Source organism: Rhipicephalus microplus, chromosome 6, assembly GCF_043290135.1.
Source record: "Rhipicephalus microplus isolate Deutch F79 chromosome 6, USDA_Rmic, whole genome shotgun sequence".
Lineage (NCBI taxonomy): Eukaryota > Metazoa > Arthropoda > Arachnida > Ixodida > Ixodidae > Rhipicephalus > Rhipicephalus microplus.
Window position 1 is genome coordinate 26,934,721 of NC_134705.1, and position 23,688 is coordinate 26,958,408.

The 23,688-nt window shown below is 46.3% G+C and overlaps 1 protein-coding gene across 19 annotated transcripts in view; it reads left to right on the forward strand.

The window, feature by feature from the left end:
- Sirt2 (Sirtuin 2) overlaps nucleotides 1-23,688 on the forward strand; it is a 438,023-nt gene that overhangs the window by 47,074 nt on the left and 367,261 nt on the right. For 15 of the 19 annotated variants that reach the window (XR_012884102.1, XR_012884103.1, XM_075865868.1 and 12 more), the window contains 2 exons: nucleotides 16,113-16,232; nucleotides 22,888-22,929. Coding sequence is in view for 17 of the 19 variants with exons in the window: in XM_075865858.1 (XP_075721973.1) it covers nucleotides 16,113-16,232; nucleotides 22,888-22,929 (162 nt within the window). In the remaining 2 variants the exon portion in view is untranslated. Of the gene's footprint in view, nucleotides 1-16,112; nucleotides 16,233-19,892; nucleotides 20,027-22,887; nucleotides 22,930-23,688 lie in introns of those variants that run through there. The other 4 variants (XM_075865870.1, XM_075865861.1, XM_075865869.1 and 1 more) reach the window with 2 other exon arrangements.

Below are 23,688 nucleotides of genomic sequence, written 5' to 3' on the forward strand. Positions count from 1 at the left end.
TTGGGAGACATCCTGAAGGAATACATAACGTTAATGAAAACGAAGGTGGCACGTGTAGCGCTCGCATGGTGGCTCGCTATTCGGTTGCAATGTCTCAAAATTGTGTGCGTGCCTGTTAAATCGAATGACTGGCGTCTTTCAGCCCATGAAATTTCGGAGGTGACTTGACATAGTTTCTGTGTAATGCGCATAATCAAGGCGGTCCTAGAAGTAGTTGGCGAATTTTTGCAATGGTGCTTTCTTTTGTGAGACCCCTCTCCCCTTTTCGCGTTCATTTCATTGGCAACGCCTGTCTTTGGATGTTATTTTTTCAACATTCGGGAATTTAAATGATTGTAAGCACCACACATTGCATGCTTTGATTCTCGGACACGCGTGGCTATTGCTCAACACTTTTTGCACTGTTGAGGTCCTTGAAAAAGGTTGTTTTGGTTATAGTGCGGTACCGATTATAGCGCAGATATTCGGGACTTCTGCGACTTACGTTGTCAGCAGTCTATACTGTATCGCTTTTTTATGGAGACAATTTTCGTGAAGTGACGTAGCAGTGTAGGTGGTTTGGTCACGCGCTCACACAAGGCTGTGGAGCACGTTGTGCTAATTACCAGCTGCTCTCATGCACACGGGCAACACAAGCGTCAGCAAAACAAACATGCCAACAGTTCCAATGGCTAGCTGCAGCAGCTGCGATGCTTTGCTGGTATGTGAGTGGCAGAGGTCCGCAGGTTACTTACCTCGCTACTGTAGGCATGCACGCAGGGAGTGGAGGGGGGCTCAATGGGTAGGCCACTTTCGTAGTCGCCTTAGAGGAGGTTGCGGAGTCAGCCTACGGCCAATCTAGAGATGCGTGCCTCCATACCAGTCGTAGTATGGAGGCGGTGCTGGTGACGAGAGAAGAGGGGGGGCAAAGTCAGCCTCATACGTTGACATATTAAAAAGGGGGGCTGCAATGAACCTTTGTCTCATCTGAAGGACAAACCTGCGCACGCATGCACTCACTACAGATCTGGTTTGAGGTCACCCTAATGTGCGTTGCCCTTTCTACAAAGTTACGTCCATGCAGGACGTGCTTGTGATGGACCTTGGTGGGGAGAAGGAGCATTTAGGTAGACATTAGAAGTTCATCAAAATATATGCTAAATGTTTGCTGTGTCCGATGATTTGTGCAGAGTGTCTTTGCATACAGAAGAAACACACAAGAGGCTTGTTATAGCCTCAAAATTTGATGGCATCACCTCTTTGAGAGCTTTGTGCTGAAAGCACATACATTTTTTTGTCAATGTGTAAAGCAGCATTGATTTTCTTATGAGTTTCTTTATTTTGTAAATTTTTTTATTGATCATTGTTAACTACTCAGAATAAGTCTTTTTCTTGAAATTAATATCCTTGAAATATCGATTTTTTTTCTATTGTTTTATACCTCACATTTAGCATCAATTTCTTTGGCAGAAAACTTCCGAAAGGTGGGGATTCGTTTGCGGTTGCACGTCCGTTAACTGTGTCAGGGTTCACATGACACCAACACTCAGTGCAGCGTAGTTCTTCCACAATGGATTCAAGCTTAGCATGGCCGTGACATCAAGGCATCCATTGATGAGCAGTCCTTAGTTTTGGCACCAAAAAGTCGCAAAATCACTGGCTGCTAAGTTATGACAGGAAGCATCTTTAATATACCTTGATAGCATCTAGCTACCCTGAAGATCGTCTCAGTCCCTGGTTTAGGCACCAACAAGTGTACCATTTCCACCTTCAATGGTGAAGTGATGGTACAAAAAGAAAAGGAGTTTACAATTCTTCTTGCCTCAGTACTGAGCGTTGTATTGTTGGCAAACATAGACCGACACCTTAAGGTTGAATTTTCTGGATTGAGTGTGTACCATCCGTTCCGATACGTTGATGACTTCCTGATTTCTTTCGGGAAGACAGACTTTACTTCTCAAGAAACGTCATTGATAACTTTCGCCGGGTTTTAGCTGACTTCACCCTGGCGACCAAGGTTCCGATGTAAGGCTAGCTACGGTTTCTTGACGCAAGCCTCAAGTTTCTCAGAGATCATGTCTGCTCACTGTATGCACTGCTCTAGAAAAAAAGCCTCATTTCCTACCACTGCGCTCATTCGAAACTCGTGAAGTGCATCATCGGACTTACCATCCTCACTAACACACTATCACTGTGGTGCGTTCATCAGATTGACTTTATATTCATGACCCAAATACAAAGCCTGACAGACGCCGGGTTCCCCCTTCTCTTTTAGGCAGCCTTGCCGCAACCCTTTTCAAGTCCCTATGGTGCGAGGTGCCACGCCCCCTCCCTAATCAGGAGACTGCAAAAAGGCCAATATGATTCCCTATATTCACGGGCTTTCACACGAAATCAAAAAAGTAGAAGGGTGGATATGGGAGTTCTAGCCGTGATTTTTGCTCCCAACAAGTTGGACAGGGTTTGCAAGCACGTGAACCGAGAAGGACCGAAAAAGGTGGCATGAAACAGGAGGCATGTAAGACCGTTTGTGAAATGCGCTATGGGTGTAGTATATAAAGCCCCCTGTCCTGCAGTCAAACACACACCCGGCAGCTGGGCAGATGCCTCAAGACTTGACTCAGAGAACACTCGAATAACTTGAACTAAGAACAGGCATGCAACGTGGATCTACATTGTGTGAAGTGTTGATGTATTCTGGACTTCACTTCGTGCAAGGCCTTTGCCAGTTCTCACCAAGATGTTGCGCGATTCATTGTTGAAGCTCGGGCAATTATCAGTAAAGGCGATGTGTGTCAGCACAGCCTCATTATGCCTGAACAAGAAGGAGAGCAATTTCTTAGATGATACATTTTTCAAGTTCATGTGTACTTAGCTACAGTGTTAATGATGAGTTCACGGTTATGAAGTGTACCATTTATATGATTTTAAGTACATTTTGTGTGCACTCTTTGTGATGATGAAATGTGCACATGTACCAAGATGCTTGTTGTTCAGTTTATTGCTTTGCTGGAATAAAATGTGTTGCTAGTTAGTAGTGTGTCTGCTGTCCTTTCTTGTCCGTGTCGGCCAGTTTTTCTTTTCGAGGAAAAACTGAAACACGTTTTCAATTTACCGTATAGTGTGGAATACAGGTCGAGATTTTTTCCGAAAAATGCCACTAAAAAGTCACCCCTCGACCTATATACCGGCCCTTGGCATAAGCCAAGTGATCAGATGGCAACAGGCAGTGTCGCATGCTTTTTGGGCATCAGCATCGACACCGCCTCTTTGGCCGACCCGACGCATTCTCTGCCGACACCATTTTTTTTTCTTCTTCATTCAGTGTTCGTAACAAGTGGTGGCCTTACTTTGTGACCAGCCATGAATACTGGGACGTGGCACCGGTTCACCGCCGCGTTGAAATGAAAAGTTATTGAATTCGTGGAAGCGAATGGCAACATGGTGGCACAGTGGCAGTTTGGAGTATCTGAGAAAAGCGTCAGGTACTGGCGCAACCAAAAATCCAAACTGTCGGTATGTAACGCGAAGAAGACAGCGTTTCGTGGTTGCCGAGCTGCGCACCAGGAACTCAAGAACAAAGTGCCAGATTCTTGCCAGCGAATGCGGAACTCATTCGCTCAAAAGCCGTCGAGCTCGCCTGTGAAGCCGGTCTGTCAAAGAAAGACTTCAAGAGATCCATTTATTGGATCTGTCGCTTCATGTGATACAAGGGATTTGCCTTTCGACAGCGCACGTTGATATGCCAGAAGCTGCCAAAGGTGTACGAAGACAGATTGATAGCGTTTCATCTCTGCGTGAACTGCCTTCAGCAGCAGCATGGCTAATGCTAGGCCAGATCGGTAACGCCCACGAAACGCCAATGTGGTTTGACATGCCGTCGTCCACGACCATTTGTGAATGCGAGGTAAAAGAGGCGAAGCTTTTGTCGACCAAAAGGGATCATTTGCGCATCACCTTTATGCTTTCCTGCACGGCCGATGGCAGAAAGTTGCCCCCTTCGTCATGATCAAGTGGAAGACGATGCAGAAGGAGGCCTTCCCAAGATATGTTATCGTCCGCGTCAACGAGAAGGGGTATATGAACAAGGCCCTAATGCGCGAGTGAAGCCGCACAGTGTGGAACGGGCGGCCCGGAGCCCTCCTGCAGCACCGGAACATGCTCGTGTTAGATGCATTTTGCGGGCATTTGATGGCATCAGTGAAGAAGAGCCTTCGCGATGGAAAGACGGATCTTGTCGTCATTTGACGTCAACCCTGGAATCGCTGGACGTCATCCTTAATAAACCTTTCAAAGACTGTGTGCGTGCATTGTACACCGAAAGGATGGCTGGCGACAAGCCGCAGACCCCGACAGGCCGGCTGCGCAAGTCACCTCTCGCGACAGTTTATGTTTGGGTGTCTGAGGCATGGAGGTTTCTGCCTGAAGAGATGGTGGTGCGCGCATTCAAGAAGTGCTGCATCAGCAGTGCTCTTGACGGCACTGAGGACGACATGCTATGGGAGGCAGCCAGTGATAAGCAGTCATCGTCGGAGGAGAGCTCCGACCGCTCGGATGACTGAATGAAGTGAATCCGTGAACGATTCCGTGTTTTTCTTTTTAAAGACGATAGTCTTTTTTGGGGACCTTAAACGCAAAAACTTTGGTCTTTCTGTCTGTACATTTGTCTGTTTGTCCACTGTTACCGCGAACCGGGTACTCTAAACAGCACCACCTGATACCTCAAACGGCCGACCCCATCCGCAGCGTCCACCAATGTTGCTCAAGAATAAGCGTTCATATTTATTTATTTTATTTATTAATTGGTACCTCAAGGGTCCCGAGAGACATCACATGAGGGGTGGGCATCATAAGTAAAGAAAAAACGATAAACAATATAACAATAAACATCAATAAGACTAAAATAAAAAAATGTAGATACAAATGGCGGCAGTAAAAGATAAGACAATCCACTTCACAAAAAAGCCCAAAGGCATCAATTCATGTATGTTCGATAGTATATCCGAAGCGTGTTGCCTCACGGACAAGTGCAACATCTTTTGAAAGGCTGTCCAGTCTCGGGCAGTTCTGACGAAGAACGACTGATGGAATGTAGTGGTGCGGGTACGGGGTGGAATTACTGTGTTCAGGTGGTTTGTTCGGGATGTACGATGAGTCAGTTGAATCAACCAACTGTCACGAGGCGTGAAAGAATCTGGTGTGAAAGAATCTGTGGTTGAGGCAAAGGCGTGAGATGCGGCGACAAGAGGCAAGGGGCACCAGCTCCAGCTTAGACGTTATAGACGAAACGCTTGCGTGATACGAGTACTCGGAAAGGATAAATCTGGCGGATCGTTTATGGACTGATTGGAGAGATTTAGGGAGATAAGATTGCTGGGGATCAAAGATAGTAGAGGCATATTCAAGTTTAGGTCGCACGAGGGTTATGTATGCAAGTAATCTTACATGTGACTGAGCCATGAAAAGGTTTCGGCGAAGGTAACCAAGCATTTTGTTCGCTGAATTGATAATGTGGGTTATATGATCCGTTCAGTTGTGCGACACTTGTGCGATTGTCAGTTAAAAAGCGATTATTACGCAAATCTGAGGCACTATAACAACACGTATATATTCTGCATGTTCATCTTTTACTAGAAAAGGCATACATAAGTAATTCTAAGGACCGTAGCGCTTATCACGCTGCGCTGACCATGCAACACTTGCACGAAGAAGCGAGTGTTTCCATCGCTTTGCTAAGACGACACGGTGGTGGCACCTACCCGTCGCCTTGCGTTCTACACCTTATCACGGGCTCGCACGCCTGTCTCAGAGCCACACGCTTTGTTTTTCAAATAAAACTGTCAGATGGCGCTCATGTCTCACGTGCGACGTGACTTGATGTGCTCGTTCGTTTCCGCTGCATGCTCGAGGCGGTCTAAGAAGCGCCTCCGGAATACTATTCACCGATTTTCTTGCGCAGAGCATCAAATAAGTTTTGTTCACTCTCTCCACACGCAAGACTATCGTCTTTCGACGATATTTGCAGATTACATGCAGATACGGTGCCAATTTTTTTTTGCTGGTCAAGGTAATGTGGTCGACCTATATTCCGCGCCCCGCCACGATGGTCTAGTGGCTAAGGTACCCGGCTGCTGACCCGCAGGTCGCGGGATCAAATCTTGGCTGTGGCGGCTGCATTTCCGATGGAGGCGGAAATGTTGTAGGTTCGTGTGCTCAGATTTGGGTGCACGTTAAAGGACCCCAGGTGGTCAAAATTTCTGGAGCCCTCCACTACGGCGTCTCTCATATACAAATGGTGGTTTTTGGACGTTAAATCCCAGAAATCAATCAAATCAACCTATATTCCACATTATACGGTACATTGATAGCGGGTAGTCGCCCAGCTTTTAATCTCAGGTCCTGGTTTCGGCATCAACAAGTGTCACGAAATGACTGGCTCCTAAATTATCATAGACACGCATCTTTACTCTACATTGATAGCAAGTAGTCGTCTGGCTGTTGATCTGGGTTTCAGGTGCTCAGCTGTTGATCTGGGTCTCAAGTTCTGGCATCAGCAAATGTCACAAAATGGCTGGCTCCTAAAATGTGAGATGCATATTCAATTTGCACTGATAGTGGGTAGTCACTCAGTTGTTTATCTTGTACTCTGGTTCTGGCACCAATAAATGTCATGAAATGACTGGCCTCTGAATTGACAGGCGCATCCTGAATCTACATAGATAGCAGGTAGTCGCCCGGCTTTTGACTACTAGTCATTGGTTTTGGCACCAACAAATGTCACGAAATGACTGGCTCCTAAATTACGACAGACACGCATCTTAAATATACGTTCGTAGCAGGTAGTCGCCCAGCTTTTCATTACCAGTCGCTTGTCTTGGCACCAACACATGCCACGAAATGACTGGCTCCTAAATTCACAGACACGCATCTTCAATTTACATTGATAGCAGTTAGTTGCCCGGCTGTTCATATCAGTCGCTGGTTCTGGCACCAACAAACGTCACGAAATGACTGGCTCCTAAATTGACAGACATGCATGTTCAATCTACATTGATAGCAGGTAGTTGCCCGGCTGTTCATCTCAGTAGCTGGTTCTGGAACCAACAAATGTCACGAAATGACTGGCTCCTAAATTGACAGACACACGTCTTCAATCTACACTGATAGCCATTAGTTGCCCGGCTGTTGATCTTGGTCTCAGGTGTTAGCACCAACAAATGGCAACTGGCTCCTAAAATGCTGCAGATGCATCTTCAATCTACACTGACAGCGGGTAGTGACTCAGCTGGTCGTCTCGGTCTCTGGTTCTCGCACCAACAAATATCATGAAATGACTGGCTCCTAAATTCACAGACACAAGTTTTTAATCTAAATTGATAGCAGGTAGTCGTCCGGTTGTTCATCTCAGTCGCTGGTTCTGACACCAACAAATGACACGAAATAATTGGCTCCCAAATTGACAGCCTTCAATCTACATCGATAGCAAGTAGTCGCCCGGCTGTTCATCTCAGTCGCTGGTTCTGGCACCAACGAATGTCACAAAATAACTGGCTCCTAGAATGACAGATATATGTCTTCAATCTACATTGATAGGAAGTAGTCACCCGGCACCAACGAATGTCACAAAATAACTGGCTCCTAGAATGACAGATATATGTCTTCAATCTACATTGATAGGAAGTAGTCACCCGGCTGTTCTTTACCAGTCGCTGGTTCTAGCACCAACTAATATTACGAAGTGACTGGCTTCTAAATTGACAGATACATTTCTTCAATCTACATTGATAGGAAGTAGTTGCTCGGCTGTTCACTGTCAGTCGCTGGTTCTGGCACCAACAAATGTCACGAAATGACTGGCTCCTAACTTGACAGACACGCGTCTTCAATGTACATTGATAGCAGGTAGTTGCCCGGCTGTTCATTACCAGTCGTTGGTTCTGGCACCAACAAATGTCACGAAATGAGTGGCTCCCAAATTGATAGACATGTGTCTTCAACCTACATTGATAGCAGATAGTCGCCCGGCTGTTCGTTACTAGTCGCTGGTTCTGGCATCAAGAGATGTCACGAAATGACTGCCTCCTAAATTATGACAGAGACGCGTCTTCAATGTACATTGATAGCAGGTAGTTGCCCGGCTGTTCATCTCAGTCGCTGGTTCTGGCACCAACAAATGTAAAAAAATGACTGGCTCCTAAATTGACAGACACACATCTTCAACTTACTTGGATAGCAGGTAGTCGCCTGGCTTTCATTACCAGTCGCTGGTTTTGGCACTAACGAATGTCACGAATTGACTGGCTCTTGAATCGACAGACACGTGTGTTCAATCTACTTTGATAGCAGGTAGTCGCCCGGTTGTTCATTACCAGTCGCTCTTTCTGGCACCGACGAATGTCATGAAATGACTGGCTCCTAAATTGACAGACACGGGTCTGCAATCCACATTGATAGCAGGTAGTCGCCCGGCTGTTTATTACCAGTTGCTGGTTCTGGCACTGTTACGACCGGGGTTTGCTGGCATCGGAGGTCCAGGAGGAAGTTGCTGATGCAGGAGGAAGAGAGACTTGATGAGGGTTTATTTACATTATATACAAGGTGAGCTCTCGTACAAGACGAGCTCTTTCATACATGGCGAGCTTTCGAATCTGGCGTTCCTCTACATGGCCCTCTCGAATCTGGCGTTCCTCTACATGGCGCTCCTCCGAATGAGCCGGGTGACCTATTATAAAGGGTATGTGCTCCCCATATCCCTAGATCAGGGAACACGTGCAGATGGTACTGTCAAATCACAGATCACACACAAGTGGTGAGTGGGACGAGCATGCACGGCCCACGTGAACGTCCAATATTGAGCCGTGATCACTGCAATCTAAGGTGGCGCTAGCGGGGCTGTTCCTCGTCGTGTGTGTGCCCCTGGTTGAGGGGTCAAAAGTTCCTGACAGCATACTTCAAAAGGTCCGCCAAACTGCTCGCCTAATTAGCGAGGCGATTTGCGGCGGCCCCCGCGGTCTCTTCCAAAAAAGGTGCTGTACTCGTTGTTGTCTCTCGAACGGCTTACGGCTAAAAGGGACAATGCCTGGCGGTCATAGGGAGCCGGCCTGTCGGCTACTTGTTTGAAGATCCAAAGAGCGCCGCTCTCTCGTCAGCTCGGGCGCCAGTCACAACAGCTTGTCCGCCGGCGGGAGATTCGACCTTAGGGTGACCAGCTGCACAGGTTGCCTGAAGTGTCGTAGTGTGGTGCCGTCTTCCAGGCCACAGCCGATGACGCCCAGCCAAGGACTCTTTTCCGCTCATTCCTTGTGGCTCTCTTCTGGGAAAAGCATTCATACACACCACCGCAGGCACGGGAGAGTGCCCTGCCCGTACTGAGACACATCGAGTCCTAAATATTCTCCAAAACGACCTTTCTTAAGTACTATTACCAAGCACAAAGCAGCAATTAGAACGTTTCTCTGAGCTTTCGCCAAAATTGCCAATCCCAGTTCCAGAATTATTGTCCCATTAGACTGCTTTCAAGAATATTAACTGCCAAGCGATGCGTTCCCCGTGGCATACCCGTGTGCAAGCGTGAGTAATCCGCTGTAAACTAGCAGGCCTCATACTCATAAAATAAAGTTTTTTGCTTCATGCTATCTTTTAGTTCCCAAAATTTTGTACCGCCAAAGCTAGTCGTCAGTTCCCCCAGAGCTGACGAAGAGAACTGTCATGCTACACCTGCGTGGATGAACTACTAATTCTGCCTTGCGGTTACCATCTTTATAAAAAGCATACGCATAAACTCATGAACTAGCTTTTCTTACTTCCACACTGGACACATGCGAAAGAAACATTACATTAACAATAACAAAAAAATTTCGCACGGACCCTGAAAAACTTGCAAGGAATATCTCTGCGTCTCTGCGCTCAGTCCTACTTAGTTTTTAACGTCGCCCCTGCTCATTTACACGTATCTACCATGACGCAGGCTCTTTTGCGTGTCGCTTATGCAATCGCACAACGGTTACCTTAGAAAAACGTACAACGCACAAGAAATGGACAAAACCGAGAATGGGTTAGCTAAACACTATCTAGTAGCCAGCTGACATACTAGCAGAACACTTTTAAAACCCAAAACAAACTTATACCGTCAAATTCAAACTCAAAACAAACGAATCCAATAGTGACCATCGTCAAAAGCCTAACTTCCTTTTCAGATGAACGCGCGGTGTCGTGTCCTGTGGGAATTTCTTGGCGAACGGGAAATGGAACAATGGCAAAACCCATTCGCTTCGCCTCTGACCCCCGCAAAGCTCCTCGCTGGCAACCAGAGCTCTTCCTCTCGCTCAGTTGCTATTAGCAAACCACAAACCTGACACTCCCGCAGCCCATCAAACATGCCGTCGACAGAGCGACGAAAGGCTAGCCATCTCCTTCCTTCCGTTTGCCTTTTACCAAATGTGCTTTTTTCTTTTTCGTTTTGTCCGGCGGTTCGGATGCATACAAAGCAACTCCGGTGCCGACGACAAACGCCTAATTCTTTAAAATGCCCTCGAACGTTTACTAACTTTCTTCAAGCGGGCTGTGCTGTTTGTCGTAGTCTCTGCTTTTCGAGCCCGCTTCCGTCTACGCTCCTTCTTTAAGGGGAATTTCTGAGCCTCTCGCTCACATCTTCTGTACACTCTGCTCGTCCGAAGCTGGGGTTCTTGCCTAGCGAGTCGAAATCTACCTGGACCCTGCATGCAAGATTCATCGTTGGGATAGCCTCACTCTCTGTGCCAGATGTTCTAAAACTATTTTAGCTGTTTCGCTAGATTTACCCTGGTATAGCACCTCATTGTACTTATTCTGGCCTTCGTCGACCTCTTCGCTTAGCGTAGCAACATTCGCAGTTATCAAACTCAGTTCATTCTGGAACCTGCCGTTACCCTCATAAGGGCCAGACTCTTCTCTACGGCTTCGATCTTAACTGCAACGTAGTCACTGTTCAACTAGTGGTACACTTAACATATTTCCTTGTGTCTACGCATGACATGGAACGGAACGCCATACATTATTTTCAGTCAGCTGCCGTCACCTTATTTTGAAGGAGCTCATCTCTTAAGCCCAGCGACTATCTGTGATGCGTGTCACTATTCTTCCGATAGATTTATATACAACGCATATAGGCTACGAAAACAATATAGCACTAACGAAAACAAAGTTCAAAACTAGTTATGTACCAAATCACTAAAGTAAACAAACATAACATCCCTTTCAACAGTCCTGAGTCAAAATCCTTGAGAAGCTAACAGCTATTCTCAACAACTTTGAGTCGAACTCGTGGTGGTCATGCCCGGAAGGCTTTTCTCGTCAAGTGGGGTGTAAAACATGCGTAAAAGTAAATCCCTTTGTCAGCGAACCCTGCGAAGTTCCTCGAAACGGACTTGCCGTCGTTCCTTCCCGCCACTTCGCAAAACCCACCTATCTCTGTGTTGCGCACCCCGTCCAATGCGCTGCGAGAACAACAGAAGGGTCCCCTGCCTTCTGACCGCTTACGCGCCCAATGCTTTTTTCTTCTCTTTGCTCTCGGGCTGTTCAGACGCTTGCGGTACGGCAACTTTTTTGCAATTTTGCTCCGCCATTTGAATACATTCCTCAAACGCATCGCGATTTTCTCTTGCCTGTTTTTAGGACGCTTTCTGCATTTTGCACGCATCTTGGTGCCATCTACAGAGTCTTTCGCCCACCTCTGATGCTCATCAGCACCCACATGCTTGTTAGCTCTTCTGTGCACACTGTCCTGGTGATTGCCTAGCAATTTATCATACGAACACTGCCGCGTATTATGCGCTTTTCTTTTTCAACGGCTCGGACGCATACGATACAGACCCGTCAGAGATGACAACGGCACTTTTGTCGCAATTCCCCTCCGCCCTTTGAAGCCCTTACTCAAGCGCGTTGTGCTCATCGTGAGCCTTGCCTTACTGTTGCCCTTCAGACGCTTTCTCTCATGTGCACGCCTCTTCGCGTGGACATGGGAGCCTTTTGTCCCACTCTGACGTTCTTCATCATCGATATGCTCCTCCACTGTCTCGCGTGCACATTCCTGATGATCGCCTATCAGTTCATCGCTAGACCGCGGCCGCAAAGATTGCGCTTTTCCTTCTTTTTCTCTCCGGCCGCTCAGACGCATGCGATTCAAGCCAATCAGAGAAGACAACGGGCCTTTCCTCGCGAATCCGCCACGCCGTTTGAAGGTCCTCGTCAAACGCGCCGCACTGATTGCGAGCCTAGCCGCGCTACCGTTTTTTGGACGCGTTCTTTGTTTGGAATACTCCTTTGTGCCAAGTTTGGAGCGTTTCGTCTGCTTCTGACGCTCATCAACATCGTCTATAGGGCTGTAAGGCTCAATCCTCGTGGAACACTCTGTTAACCTTAACTCCGTTTCCACAACCATGGAACCCCCACACCCTGCTTCGACCGCGAGCTCTTTTTTTTTCGGAACAGATTTGAATCCTACCCATGTCCTCCCAGGTATACTAGCCTTCTCTTCGGCCTCAAATGGCACTGCCGCTACATCGCACCATTCGTGCGTTACATCTGCAAACGTCCGGCCTGTAGCCTTCTCTACGGCTTTAAACGGCACCGCCGCTACATCGCATCATTTGTGCGCTACATCTATGGATGTCTGGCCTCTTTGCTGCAATGCCACCCTCTTGTGATGTATCTTTTCTAACTCCTCATTTAATTCCTTCACCTTCTTCCTGCGTTCTTCCTTTCTGCACTCCATTTTCTCTTTGTCCCAATTGCGCTTCTCTTCCTGATCTAATAAATACATATTTGCGAAGTGCTCGATTTCAGCCTTTTCAATTTTGCTTTCAAGAATTATTTCACGAAGTTGAGATTCAAGCATATCGTCGTTAAAATTTAGGTCGAGATCCCATTACAGGTTCAGCAGGTTCTCTCTCGTCAATTTCAGGACGTACATGACTACTACTTTGCCTTGGCTCAGCTGTGACAACACAAACCCACCACCGTTTCAATTCTGGGTCTGGGAAAATTCAAGCCTGGCAAATCCAACAGCGGAGACCACAAGCTTTAGCACACACGTAGCACTACGTAGTTAACCTCCCTCTCTAACCTGTTTCCTGTTTTACTCTACTGATTTTTAAAACATCCCAAACTTTCCCACAACGTACCCTTGAAACTCCGGCAAAACTTTTGTTCCTATCAAAATTGTCTAAGCTTCTTTTCCTTAACCTACTTGCTCAAATAAACATTCAGTGCCTCTCTGTGCTGAGATAACAACCACAGTGGCCAGGCAGTTGTTGGTTATATCTATCTTTTAACGGATCTAGGCCAAAAGACTCGATACATCTCAAGCAAAAAGCCAGGCACTCACACCATCACGTGTGGTCGTGGTATGCTGCGCCGATACGTCCGAATTCCAGGGCTTTCGGCTGACCTCCAGTTTATATCAATCTCCACCGCGGAGTCGTATTCCACCGCTGCCACCAGTTTTTGAGAGCACCGCTCCCTCGTCAGTCACAGCACCACTAACGAATGTCACGAATTGACTGGCTCCTAAATTGACAGACATGCGTCTTGAATCTACTTTGATAGCAGGTAGCCGCCCGGCTCTTGAATCTACTTTGATAGCAGGTAGCCGTCCGGCTGTTCATTATCAGTTGCTGGTTTGGCCCTAACAATTGTCACGAAATGAGTTGCTGCTAAGTTATCATAGATGCATCTTTAATATTCATTAGCAATTAGTTGCCCGGCTGTTATCTTGGTCTGGTGTTTTAGCACCAACAAATGTCACAAAAGGACTGGCTCCTAAAATATTACAGATGCATCTTCAATCTACACTGATAGCGGGTAGTGACTCAGCTGGTCGTCTCACTGTCTGGTTCTGGCACCAACAAATTGCATGAAATGACTGGCTTCTAAATTGACAGACACGCGTTTTCAATCTACATTGATAGCAGGTAGTCGCCCATCTCTTCATCTGAGTCGCTGGTTCTGGCACGAACAAATGTCACAAAATGGCTGGCTCCTAAAATGTTACAGATGCATCTTCAATCTACACTGATAGTGGGTAGTGACTCAGCTGGTCGTCTCGCTGTCTGGTTCTGGCACCAACAAATGTCTTGAAATGACTGGCTCCTACATTGACAGACATGCGTCTTCAATCTACGTTGATAGCAGGTAGTCACCCGGCTCTTCATCTTAGTCGCTGGTTCTGACACCCACAAATATCACGAAATGACTGGCTCCTAAAATGTGACAGAGAAGCTTTCTCAATCTACGTTGATGGCAGGTAGTTGCCTGACTTCTTATCTCAGGGCTCTCTTCTCTTCAACACGTTCCTCTTTCTTTGGGTTCCACAGGTTCTTCTTGCTTCATTTTAGCTTGCTTTTTAACACTCCCATTCTCTATATGACCCTGCACTCTCCTTTCTCACGGTCTTTTGAATGAAGTGTCTTTTTCTCCTCTCGAACACTGCCACCACAACTGCTCGTTATAATACTGGCCTGAGACAAGTGGCAAAGTGCGGAAAGTGGCATATTTAAGGCTCGTGTTTCCAAAGTAGAATCGGTTAATATACTTGCAGTGTATGACATGCACACGAGCTAGAGACAGGATGGGTATAGCTTGTGATTACGGAAGGAATTTACAAGAAATTGTTTATGGTACAAAGATGCTTGGACCATGTCCTATTGATAGGAGAAGGAAATCGGTGTTTACATGGTGTTGGTAACTCGACAGACACTGCCGCAGACTATGCAAAGCATATATAAACATCCTGGAAGAAATCTACAGCAGATCAACTACCACCTCGTGCTCGATGAAAAAAAGAGACATAATACCAATAAAGAAGGGTATAAGACAAAGCGATATGATCTCCCCAATGTTGTTTAATGCATGCTTACAGAAGGTTTTCAGAGGCCTAGAATGGGAAGAGTTAGGAATATGAGTTAAAGGCGAGTGCCTTGGTTACCTGTGCTTTGCCGATGAAATTGCGTTGCTGAGCGACTCTGGAAACGAATCGCAATTCATGATTACTGAATTAGACAAGGAGAGCAAAAAGGTAGCTCTTAAAATTAATCTGTAGAGTAAGAAAGTAACGTACAGCAACTTTTGAAGAGAACAGCTCTTCAAGATAGGTAGCAGTGCACTTGAAGTTGTAAAAGAATACTTAGGACAGGTAGTAACCGCAGAGCCTAACCACGAGATTGAAGTAACTAGGCAAGTTAGAAGTGTGGGGAGTGCATTTTGCAAGTACCCTCAAATCATGACTGGTGAATTGCCTCAATCCCTCAAGAGAAACGTATGTAAAAGCTGCATCTTACCGGTACTTACCAACGGAACAGAAACATGGACGATTACAAACAGGTTTCAACTTAGGTTGAGGGCAACGCAACAAGCAATGCAAAAGAAAATGATAAGTGTAAACCACTTATCAGACAAAAAGACAAAAAGAGAGCAGTGTATCAGGGAACAAACAGGTGCTAAGGACATAATAAGCGAAGTCTAGAAGAAGAAATGGTCATGGGCAGGACAAGTAGCACAAAGGCAGGATAATAGCTGGTAATGATCACATACTCGATTCCCAGATAAGGCAAGCAGGTGAGGGGGAGACCGAAAGCTAGGTTGACAGATGAGATTAGGAAGTTTGAGAGCGCAAAAGTGGCAGCAGGGAGCACAGGACCGAGTTGACTGGCGGAATATGGGAGAGGCCTTAATCTTGCAGCGGGCATAGTCAGGCTGATGATGACGATGGTTACTTGAAAATACACAGACATGTGTCATGCTGGAGAGGTATTTTTTCAGGTCAGCAATTTACAACAGTCCTGAGTCATGCAAAAACCATGCAAAAAGATTGGTGTGCATACAAAACAAAGTAACAGTCTACTTCGCTGCTGGTGCCACCTGAAACAATTGTTTTTCTTGTTGAACCTCAAGCTACTTGCCAGGGCAACTCATGTGGCTGCTGGAGGTCATGCCTGTTGTTGTTGCCGTCAACAAAGAAGCATATATGAATTGCAGTTGGTGTCATTTGTCAGTTGATCACTTGTGGTGGTGCATATAAGCATGGTAGTATAGGTGTGTAGAAATGAAATCCTTTGTATTATGTTGATACCTCTACAGTGACAAGCTGTTACTTGCAGTGAGCCACCTGAGTGACTTTCTGTACCAGAAACTTCGCTTCGGAAATGATGAGGAGCCTGTGCACATCCTTGACGAGCCCACTATAGACGGCATTGTACGATACATCAAGAGCGGAAAATGTGAGTTTGGGAGCATGTTTATTTTGACAGGAGAAATAATAGTGCATGCATTCGTCTCTAAGCAAAGTGATATATTATAACTCATTCTGACAACAGATGCACATACCATAGGTCTGGTTTTGAAATTAGATGGCTTTAGAGATCACAACCTTCTACAGTTTTCAATCAATATCCCACTAACCTTTTCATTTGTACAGCATAAGCTAATCAGGGATTATAGCAAGGTAAATTATAATCAAATGAATGCTGAACTTGATGTCATCTTACACAATACATTTCTTCCCTCTTGCACCAACAGGTCTGCCCAAGGTAACTGGCTTTCCTTTAGAAGTATTATGGTGCTTTTCAGAGATATGTTACACTAATAAATATCACTAATAACAAATGCAAACTGTGGTTTAATAGATAGCATAGACCTTTCAGAACTAAAAAGAAAAGGTTATATGCTTGTGCTAAAAGGTTATCGTCTCCCGAATTCTTGTCTAAATATAAAGACTGCTTAAAATCTTGCTCTCTTGCAGTTAGTGAAGTGTAAAAGAAATATTTTACGGCTGATCTGTCTACACTTTTGCACACTCACCCCAGAAAGTTGTGGTGTGCCATTTTGCCTGACTGTGGCAGTGACATGATAATGTTACATAACGCTGGTAATGTTCCTGTGTCTGTATCTGAATGTGCTTTAACCTTGAATTCATTTTTTTGCTCCATCTTTACAATTGAAGACTCATCATCAATTCTCTGCGTCGCTGATATTGAGTACTGCTTCATGTCTCCTATCAGTGTTACTGTCGGAGTAATATCTAAACTTATAAGCAGTCTAACGTTGTCTACGACGTGTGGTGTGGACAATATCGATTCCAAGTTACTTAAAAACACATCCACTTTGTCTAGTCAAATTTTATGCCACATTTTTCAACAGTATTTATTCACCGGTCAGCTTTCCACCGACAGGAAGACTGCAAAGGTCATTCCGATATTTGAAGAGGGGAATAAACACTCCCCCTGGTACCTAGCACTCCAAATCGCTAACATGCATCTTTTGCAAGCTGCTTGAACACATCATCACCTTTCATATTTAGAGTCATCATAAATCAAGTAACTTCTTCTTTCTAAAAGAACATGGTTTTTGGTAAACATTATCACGTGATACTCAACTATTAGGACATATGTCATATCCACATAATGCATGAAGAATAATAAAATCATTGATTGAATTTTTCTGAATTTTACATCATTCGACAGAGTTGTCCATTGTTACCTAATAGCTAAACTATCGGTTCATAGACTTGACTCATTGACATTTTCTTTGCTCCGTAATTCTTTATCTAATAGGCAGCAGTTCACATTTGTCAATAACTCCAGCTCATCTACATTTGTCTTGTCGGGATGTGTGTACGCGCGGGAAAAGGAGACAAGACCGTGTGGTGTGGATCCCAAACATCAACTAATTTTTTTCGGGTTCTCTGGAGGTTCCAGAGAGCAACAGAGGGTGGCGCTGCCTGGCGGCTTGGCTTGGCTTGGCTGCCGCCACAGCACTCCCCCTCTATTTAGTCTATTTAGTCTATTTAGTGGCCGAACGGAATTATAAGTCCACGTGAGTGGGTGCCTTTGATAGCCGCGCTTGATAGCCGTTGTGCATCAGGCGGGTGGGAACCTTGTGGACTTGGGCTGGCATTGGAGCTGGTAGTCCAGGCGATGATTCCTTTAGCAGAAGCAACATGTCGTCATGGCCCATGTGTGCTGTCTTGACGCAGTCTAACGACAACCTCCTCACCACCGCTTCTCTTCAATGTGAATTGTTTGTTGCCATGACGGAAGACTTGAAACAGCCCATCATAGGGTGGCTGAAGAGGTCGCCGGACTGCATCGTGTCGTACGAACACATATGGGCACAATGTGAGCTGTGGGTGGACGTGCACCACACGCGGCCACGGGGGCCATGGAGTTACCGCACGCAGTTTGCTCATGAAGTTGCAAAGGCACTACTCGTCACACGGCGCCGGGACAGCTTCCGGTTTGGTGGCACTGGCGGCGTAACAAGCTTTCGCTAGCAGACGAAAACGCGTAGTCGTCGTGGCAAGACGCTGTGGCGGCCGTTCTGAAAGAGCTTTGCCAACAGTATATTATCGAGATTTGTTGTGCTGCCACAGAAACTTGATACTGCGCAATATTAATTGGTGTAAGGCAAATACAGTATAATAATGTTTTCTGAACTACCCACAATAAACAATGCTTAATATATATAGCATGACATACGAGTCTGTCGGTTAGTTGCTAGTTGGTGTACGCTCGCAATTGATTTTTAGACGCGAAAAACCCAATTACAATGTCTTGCATCCTCTTTTGTGGCAGTGTTTTTCGTGCTTGAAAATAAATTACAACTATGTAGTGCAACCTTGTGGCTTTTGTCTGATTATGTAGTAAGCTTTTTTTTCATGCCAGTCGCATTCTTTAGCAACTTAGACCATCGAAAAGATACGCGTGCGGCCATTTTCTTGAGCATGTCTTCCCTCTGCTTCTTCTGGAGTTTCTCTAATGAAACCTGCTAACACAGCTGCAGCCAAAGCTTCGAGCAGAGACCGCACTTTGGGGTATCGGTGAGCACTTCGTACTCATTACTCACGAGTGTGCTTGCTGACGCACTGGGACAACATGAAGACACTTTCAGCTTTTCTTTGTTCTCCAAAAGTTCGGCCAATGGAGTGATGGTATCGGCACTGCCGGACAACTTGGCCAAGCGATGGTGACGGCTGCTAATGGTGACTGTCATGTCTTCTGCGACTACAACGCATCTCTCCACAAACGGCGCTCTTTTTTTTTTTTGAGCCCTAGATACACCACAAGACATCTTGTCTCGCCATTCTCAACAACTTTCCACCAGCATGCAGCAGGCAAACAAACGTTGTTATATGTATTGAAGCGAAATGATGCCACTAGTTGACGGCATGTCGGGACTTATTTCACTGTCTTCGAACTCAGTGCTCGGAGATAGTCTATTCTTTTTCGCTGATCATATTCTGGAAAATACCCCACTCCTATCGGGCAGCTTTCGCTTCTTTGTCGTGGGCCCCGCGACAAAGGTAAGCGGGCAAATTCGGGAATATTCGTGGAACACATCCTTCGACGAGGTCCCACTTTCCTCTTGTGATTTGTACCTTCTTACCATATGACGTGAGTGAAAGTCTTCAGGATGTCCTTTTCATGAAAGTGCATATCACACACACGTGAGGTGCTGGGCAGTTTCTTATCCGCATGAGGAATAGCGTGGTGCCATACCTCTCGCTGCTCAGGTACACGTGGGCACAAAAGAAATGTCATGGTGCCTCTCATTTCCTGTAGCTACTCTACAGCCGGGAACGCAACATCTGGGCATGATGAAAACACGCAACATATACAAAGCAGAACAGGGCGCGCTGAAGCACAAAACTGTTAACGCAGAAAGAAGCCTCTACAGATATTGACGCACTGCAACATGCACAGGCGATGGAGGTTACGGGAGTGACACGAGCGAGCATGCAGTGAGTGAATCTGGATGCGACAGCAGCGCCACATTTGTCACTGGCAGCGGCGGCGCCACGCAAAATCGCCCAGTTCTGCAACTTACCTTGTTCTAAAAACGTTGTCTTGAGGCGCTGACAAGCCACACATTCCCTTGCCCAGTGTCGGACGTCCGGATTTATGCCTGGCCAGACAAATCTTGCCGTTGCCAGTCTTTGGGTGGCTCTAGTCCCTGGATGAGACAATTTGTGCAAGGACTCGAACACCTGGAAACAGAGGCCCGCGGGCACAAACAGGCGAGTCCTACTGACATTTGTGTCGTAGCCAACCCTGTTCTCGGATTCGGGAACTGGTATTTACTCAAGATTCAGGGCAGTAGTCACAGTCAACATATGTTTCAGTTCAATTAAGTGGAATGCTGGGCCAGTTGGCATAACATAATGTGTAAATAATATATGAGCGCACAAGGTAGCAGGAAGGAAGCACTTGACAGGAAAGACGCAAGTGCTTCTATCCTTCGACCTTGTGTGCTCATATATCTCCACATTGTGTTTCAGTTCATCATCTTCACATTGAGTGGCTGCCAAAGCAGGAAAATCAACCTGTAGTGTGGGCATGACAGCGAGAGGGCATCCACTACCTCGTTGTCGCCGCCTTTGATGTGGCGGATATCAGTTGTGAACTCTGATATTGTGTTACAAATTTCAGTTTCGGTTCCTCGGCTGATACACAGTCTTAGAGCAGACCTCGCCCATTGATTATTGCGTTTAACCTGTGGTTGCTCCAAGAGACCCGCGTTGTCGCAGTACCGAGATAGTGCATGTCTCGCATATGAAGCCTTTCGCAAAGCGTTCTCAGCATCTATAAGTTGCGGCTAGGATGGCCACTTTCATGCGAGGAGAATTAGTGTGGGCATTTACAACACTCTTCTTCATCATCTGTACGTAATCATCATCACATAGTGTTCTTCGTCTTCATCTTTAGTGGATATAGCTCTTGAGCCTGTTTTGTGCCTCAGAGGTAACTACTTGTTGATCGACGTAGCGCGTTTAGAAACATAGGACAAGGGAAGAGACAGAAGGGAGCGCTTACTTCCAACAAAATCTTTATTTCGAGGAGCGTACATATATATGCTCACGAAATTCGAAGACAACAGATAAACAGCTGAAAAACACTCTATTGCCATGCGCTAAAAACTTATGATCTCAAAAACGACAATTTTTTTTCACAAAAACCGAGAAAAGGAGTGCTGACGCAGTACATCCCTAATCTACTAATCTTTTCTGCTTCAATAATCTCCCTTGTCACTTAATCTTCCTTGAAGCAGAAAAGATTAGTAGATTAGGGCTGTACTGCGTCAGCACTCCTTCTGTGTCCAGGCACTTCACGAGGATCTGATAATCTCTAGCTCCAACATATGATCACATTCTTTTTAATGGATGTTCAACTTCTCTGAGGACAAAAAGCGAGGCCGCGCATGCATTCACGAGGATCTGATAATCTCTAGCTCCAACATATGATCACATTCTTTTTAATGGATGTTCAACTTCTCTGGGGACAAAAGGCGAGGCCGCGCATGCATGAGTGAACCACTGGTGGTGATGTAGTGAGGTACCTCGTGCTTCACCGCGACGCTGGCTGGTGGCTGCCTCATCAACTCTGAAAAATTCTGCAGAATGTGAATGAAATGTTCTGCACTGCAGGGCCCGAGCAGAATAGTGCTCGGAGGGTGTTTTGAGGGATTGCCTTGCACACTTGCCTACGACACGAGATCGTGAAGGCGGCGGTTGCGCACGTCGACAAGAAGGCTTAAATGCTGAAGAAAGTCTACACCTAAGATGGTGAACTTCGCTGCTGTCATGATGAAAATCTACTGGAATGTCCTGTTCAGCCTAAATCGAGTGGCAGGCAGGGATGTCTGTAATGGCGGTGGTTGTGTTGTTGATCGCCTAAAGGGTGGACGCACTGGGGACACGGCGATTGGTGGACCCAATTGCCAACACGCTCACCTCCACGCCCGTGTCCACGAGGAATCGAAGGCCATTGTCGCGGTCTGTGAGGGAAAACGCGTATGGATGACGTTCAGGGGTGTCTGGAGCAGTGTTCATTCTCAGGGGCGGCCACTCTCGTTTTCCGCATAGTCGCAAGGAGGAATGCATTTGCAAGCAGCATTGCCATGCTTCCTGTGATACCAGCAGATTTTTTGTTGCGCTGCTGGGTGGTGGCGCTCCTTGGGAGTGCTGCGGGCCTGCATCACTGAAACAGTATCGGCAAGGCGGGATATCTGCTCCTGGATGTCATGCAATGTGGTCGTAGATACGCGGTGGGCGATGTCTAGCTGTAGCGCCACCATGGACAGGTGTTTGTCGGCAGCTGAGGCGAAGACCATACGCATGTTGACCGCGAATCACTGTAGGAACTGCTCACTAAGCAGTCTGCTGTCGGAATAGGTGGTGGTTGCCACATGTGGCGCGACATTTGGCTGGGCGTCCGGTCTCCGAGCTCGGCGTTGTGCAGTAGCTGCTGTGGTCGCCGAGGCTCCGACAGCATTAGGCAGCTGATGAACAGCTGTTTGAGCACTGTGTATGCGTTCTCTGCAGGTGGAGCAACCAGTAGATCGGGTATTTTGCTCGCTATTGCCGGTGGGAGGCTAGCGATCACATAGTGGTACCTTGTTATCTCAGCAGCAATACGACGAGGGGTGAATTGGGACTCAACCTGCAGGAACTATAGCTGCGGGTCTGCTGTCCAAAACGGCGGATGTCGATGGCAAATATTGCCGGTGTGCAGACATGACCGCGACACGACAGTGGGGTGTGGATTGCAAACATCAACTGCTTTTTTTTTTGGGTTCTCTGGAGATTTCGGAGAGCAGTGGAGGGTGGCACTGCTTGGCGGCTTGGCTTGACTTGGCTGCCACTTCAAGCTGCCGCCATTTTCGAGCAATTCAAGTAGTTGTGGCGCTTTTTTGAATGATGCACTACTAAATATATTCTAAACTTTTTCATTCTGAAGCAGCAACACAAACCTAGTTTCATTTGCAAGATCACTTGAGCCATGACTTATAGTGCTTGAAATGGCTGGTAGAACCATGCCATTTCTTGTGTGGTCTTTGTATGAGGAGGCATTGAGAGTTTTTTTTTTTTTTACCTTGCAGGCAAAAACATCATTGCTATGATAGGAGCTGGGATCTCTACAGGTGAGAAGGCCTTGTTTTAAGGTATTGAAGTGCAGAAGTGCAGTCCCCACCATTCTCGTCGCTTATTATGTAAGGCAACATTTAGAGCTCTTACAACTGTTTGTGAACAGAGAGAACCAGCTGAAGCACTTCTACGGTGAGGCTTCACTTGCTCAATCATCGCTGGTGACATTGGCTGAACACTCATGGTTCAGAACTCACTGATCTTCGTATGACAGTATAGATGAGCACTGCTTGAGTGCTTTGTATTGCTCCCCACTACACGTGCAAAGCGAAGATCAAAAACTAAAACAGTAGAATATAAAAAAAAAGTCCTTAGACTGTTTGCTAGCTTATACTATCCCTGTACTTCCCATCATTCCCATGGTGGGCAAAATATTGCAGCATCAGTTCCCTCTCTAAGTTATTACATGAGAGTCTATGAAGGGTTGCCAAGTGGCCGCTGCATGTTTTTGCTGAGAAGTTTTGTAATTTCTGGAGTCATGCACAAGGCCCCCGAAGAGCAGCAGGGGTGATGTCAGGAAGTTGGCTTGCTGATGCTAGCGGAAGCACATGATGCCCCATCATGGAAGTTTTCCTTCCTTTATAGATTTGGTGAGCCGTTCAAATAAACTGACTCACTTCAGTGAGCTGAGCTGTTCTGATCCGCTCACTGCTATTTTACCCATCTTCATATTGTCTGACCCACTGCAGTCACAGTATAAAAACAAATACGGCTCGTTGGCAAAATGTACTGGAATAAGACATCATGTGATAAAG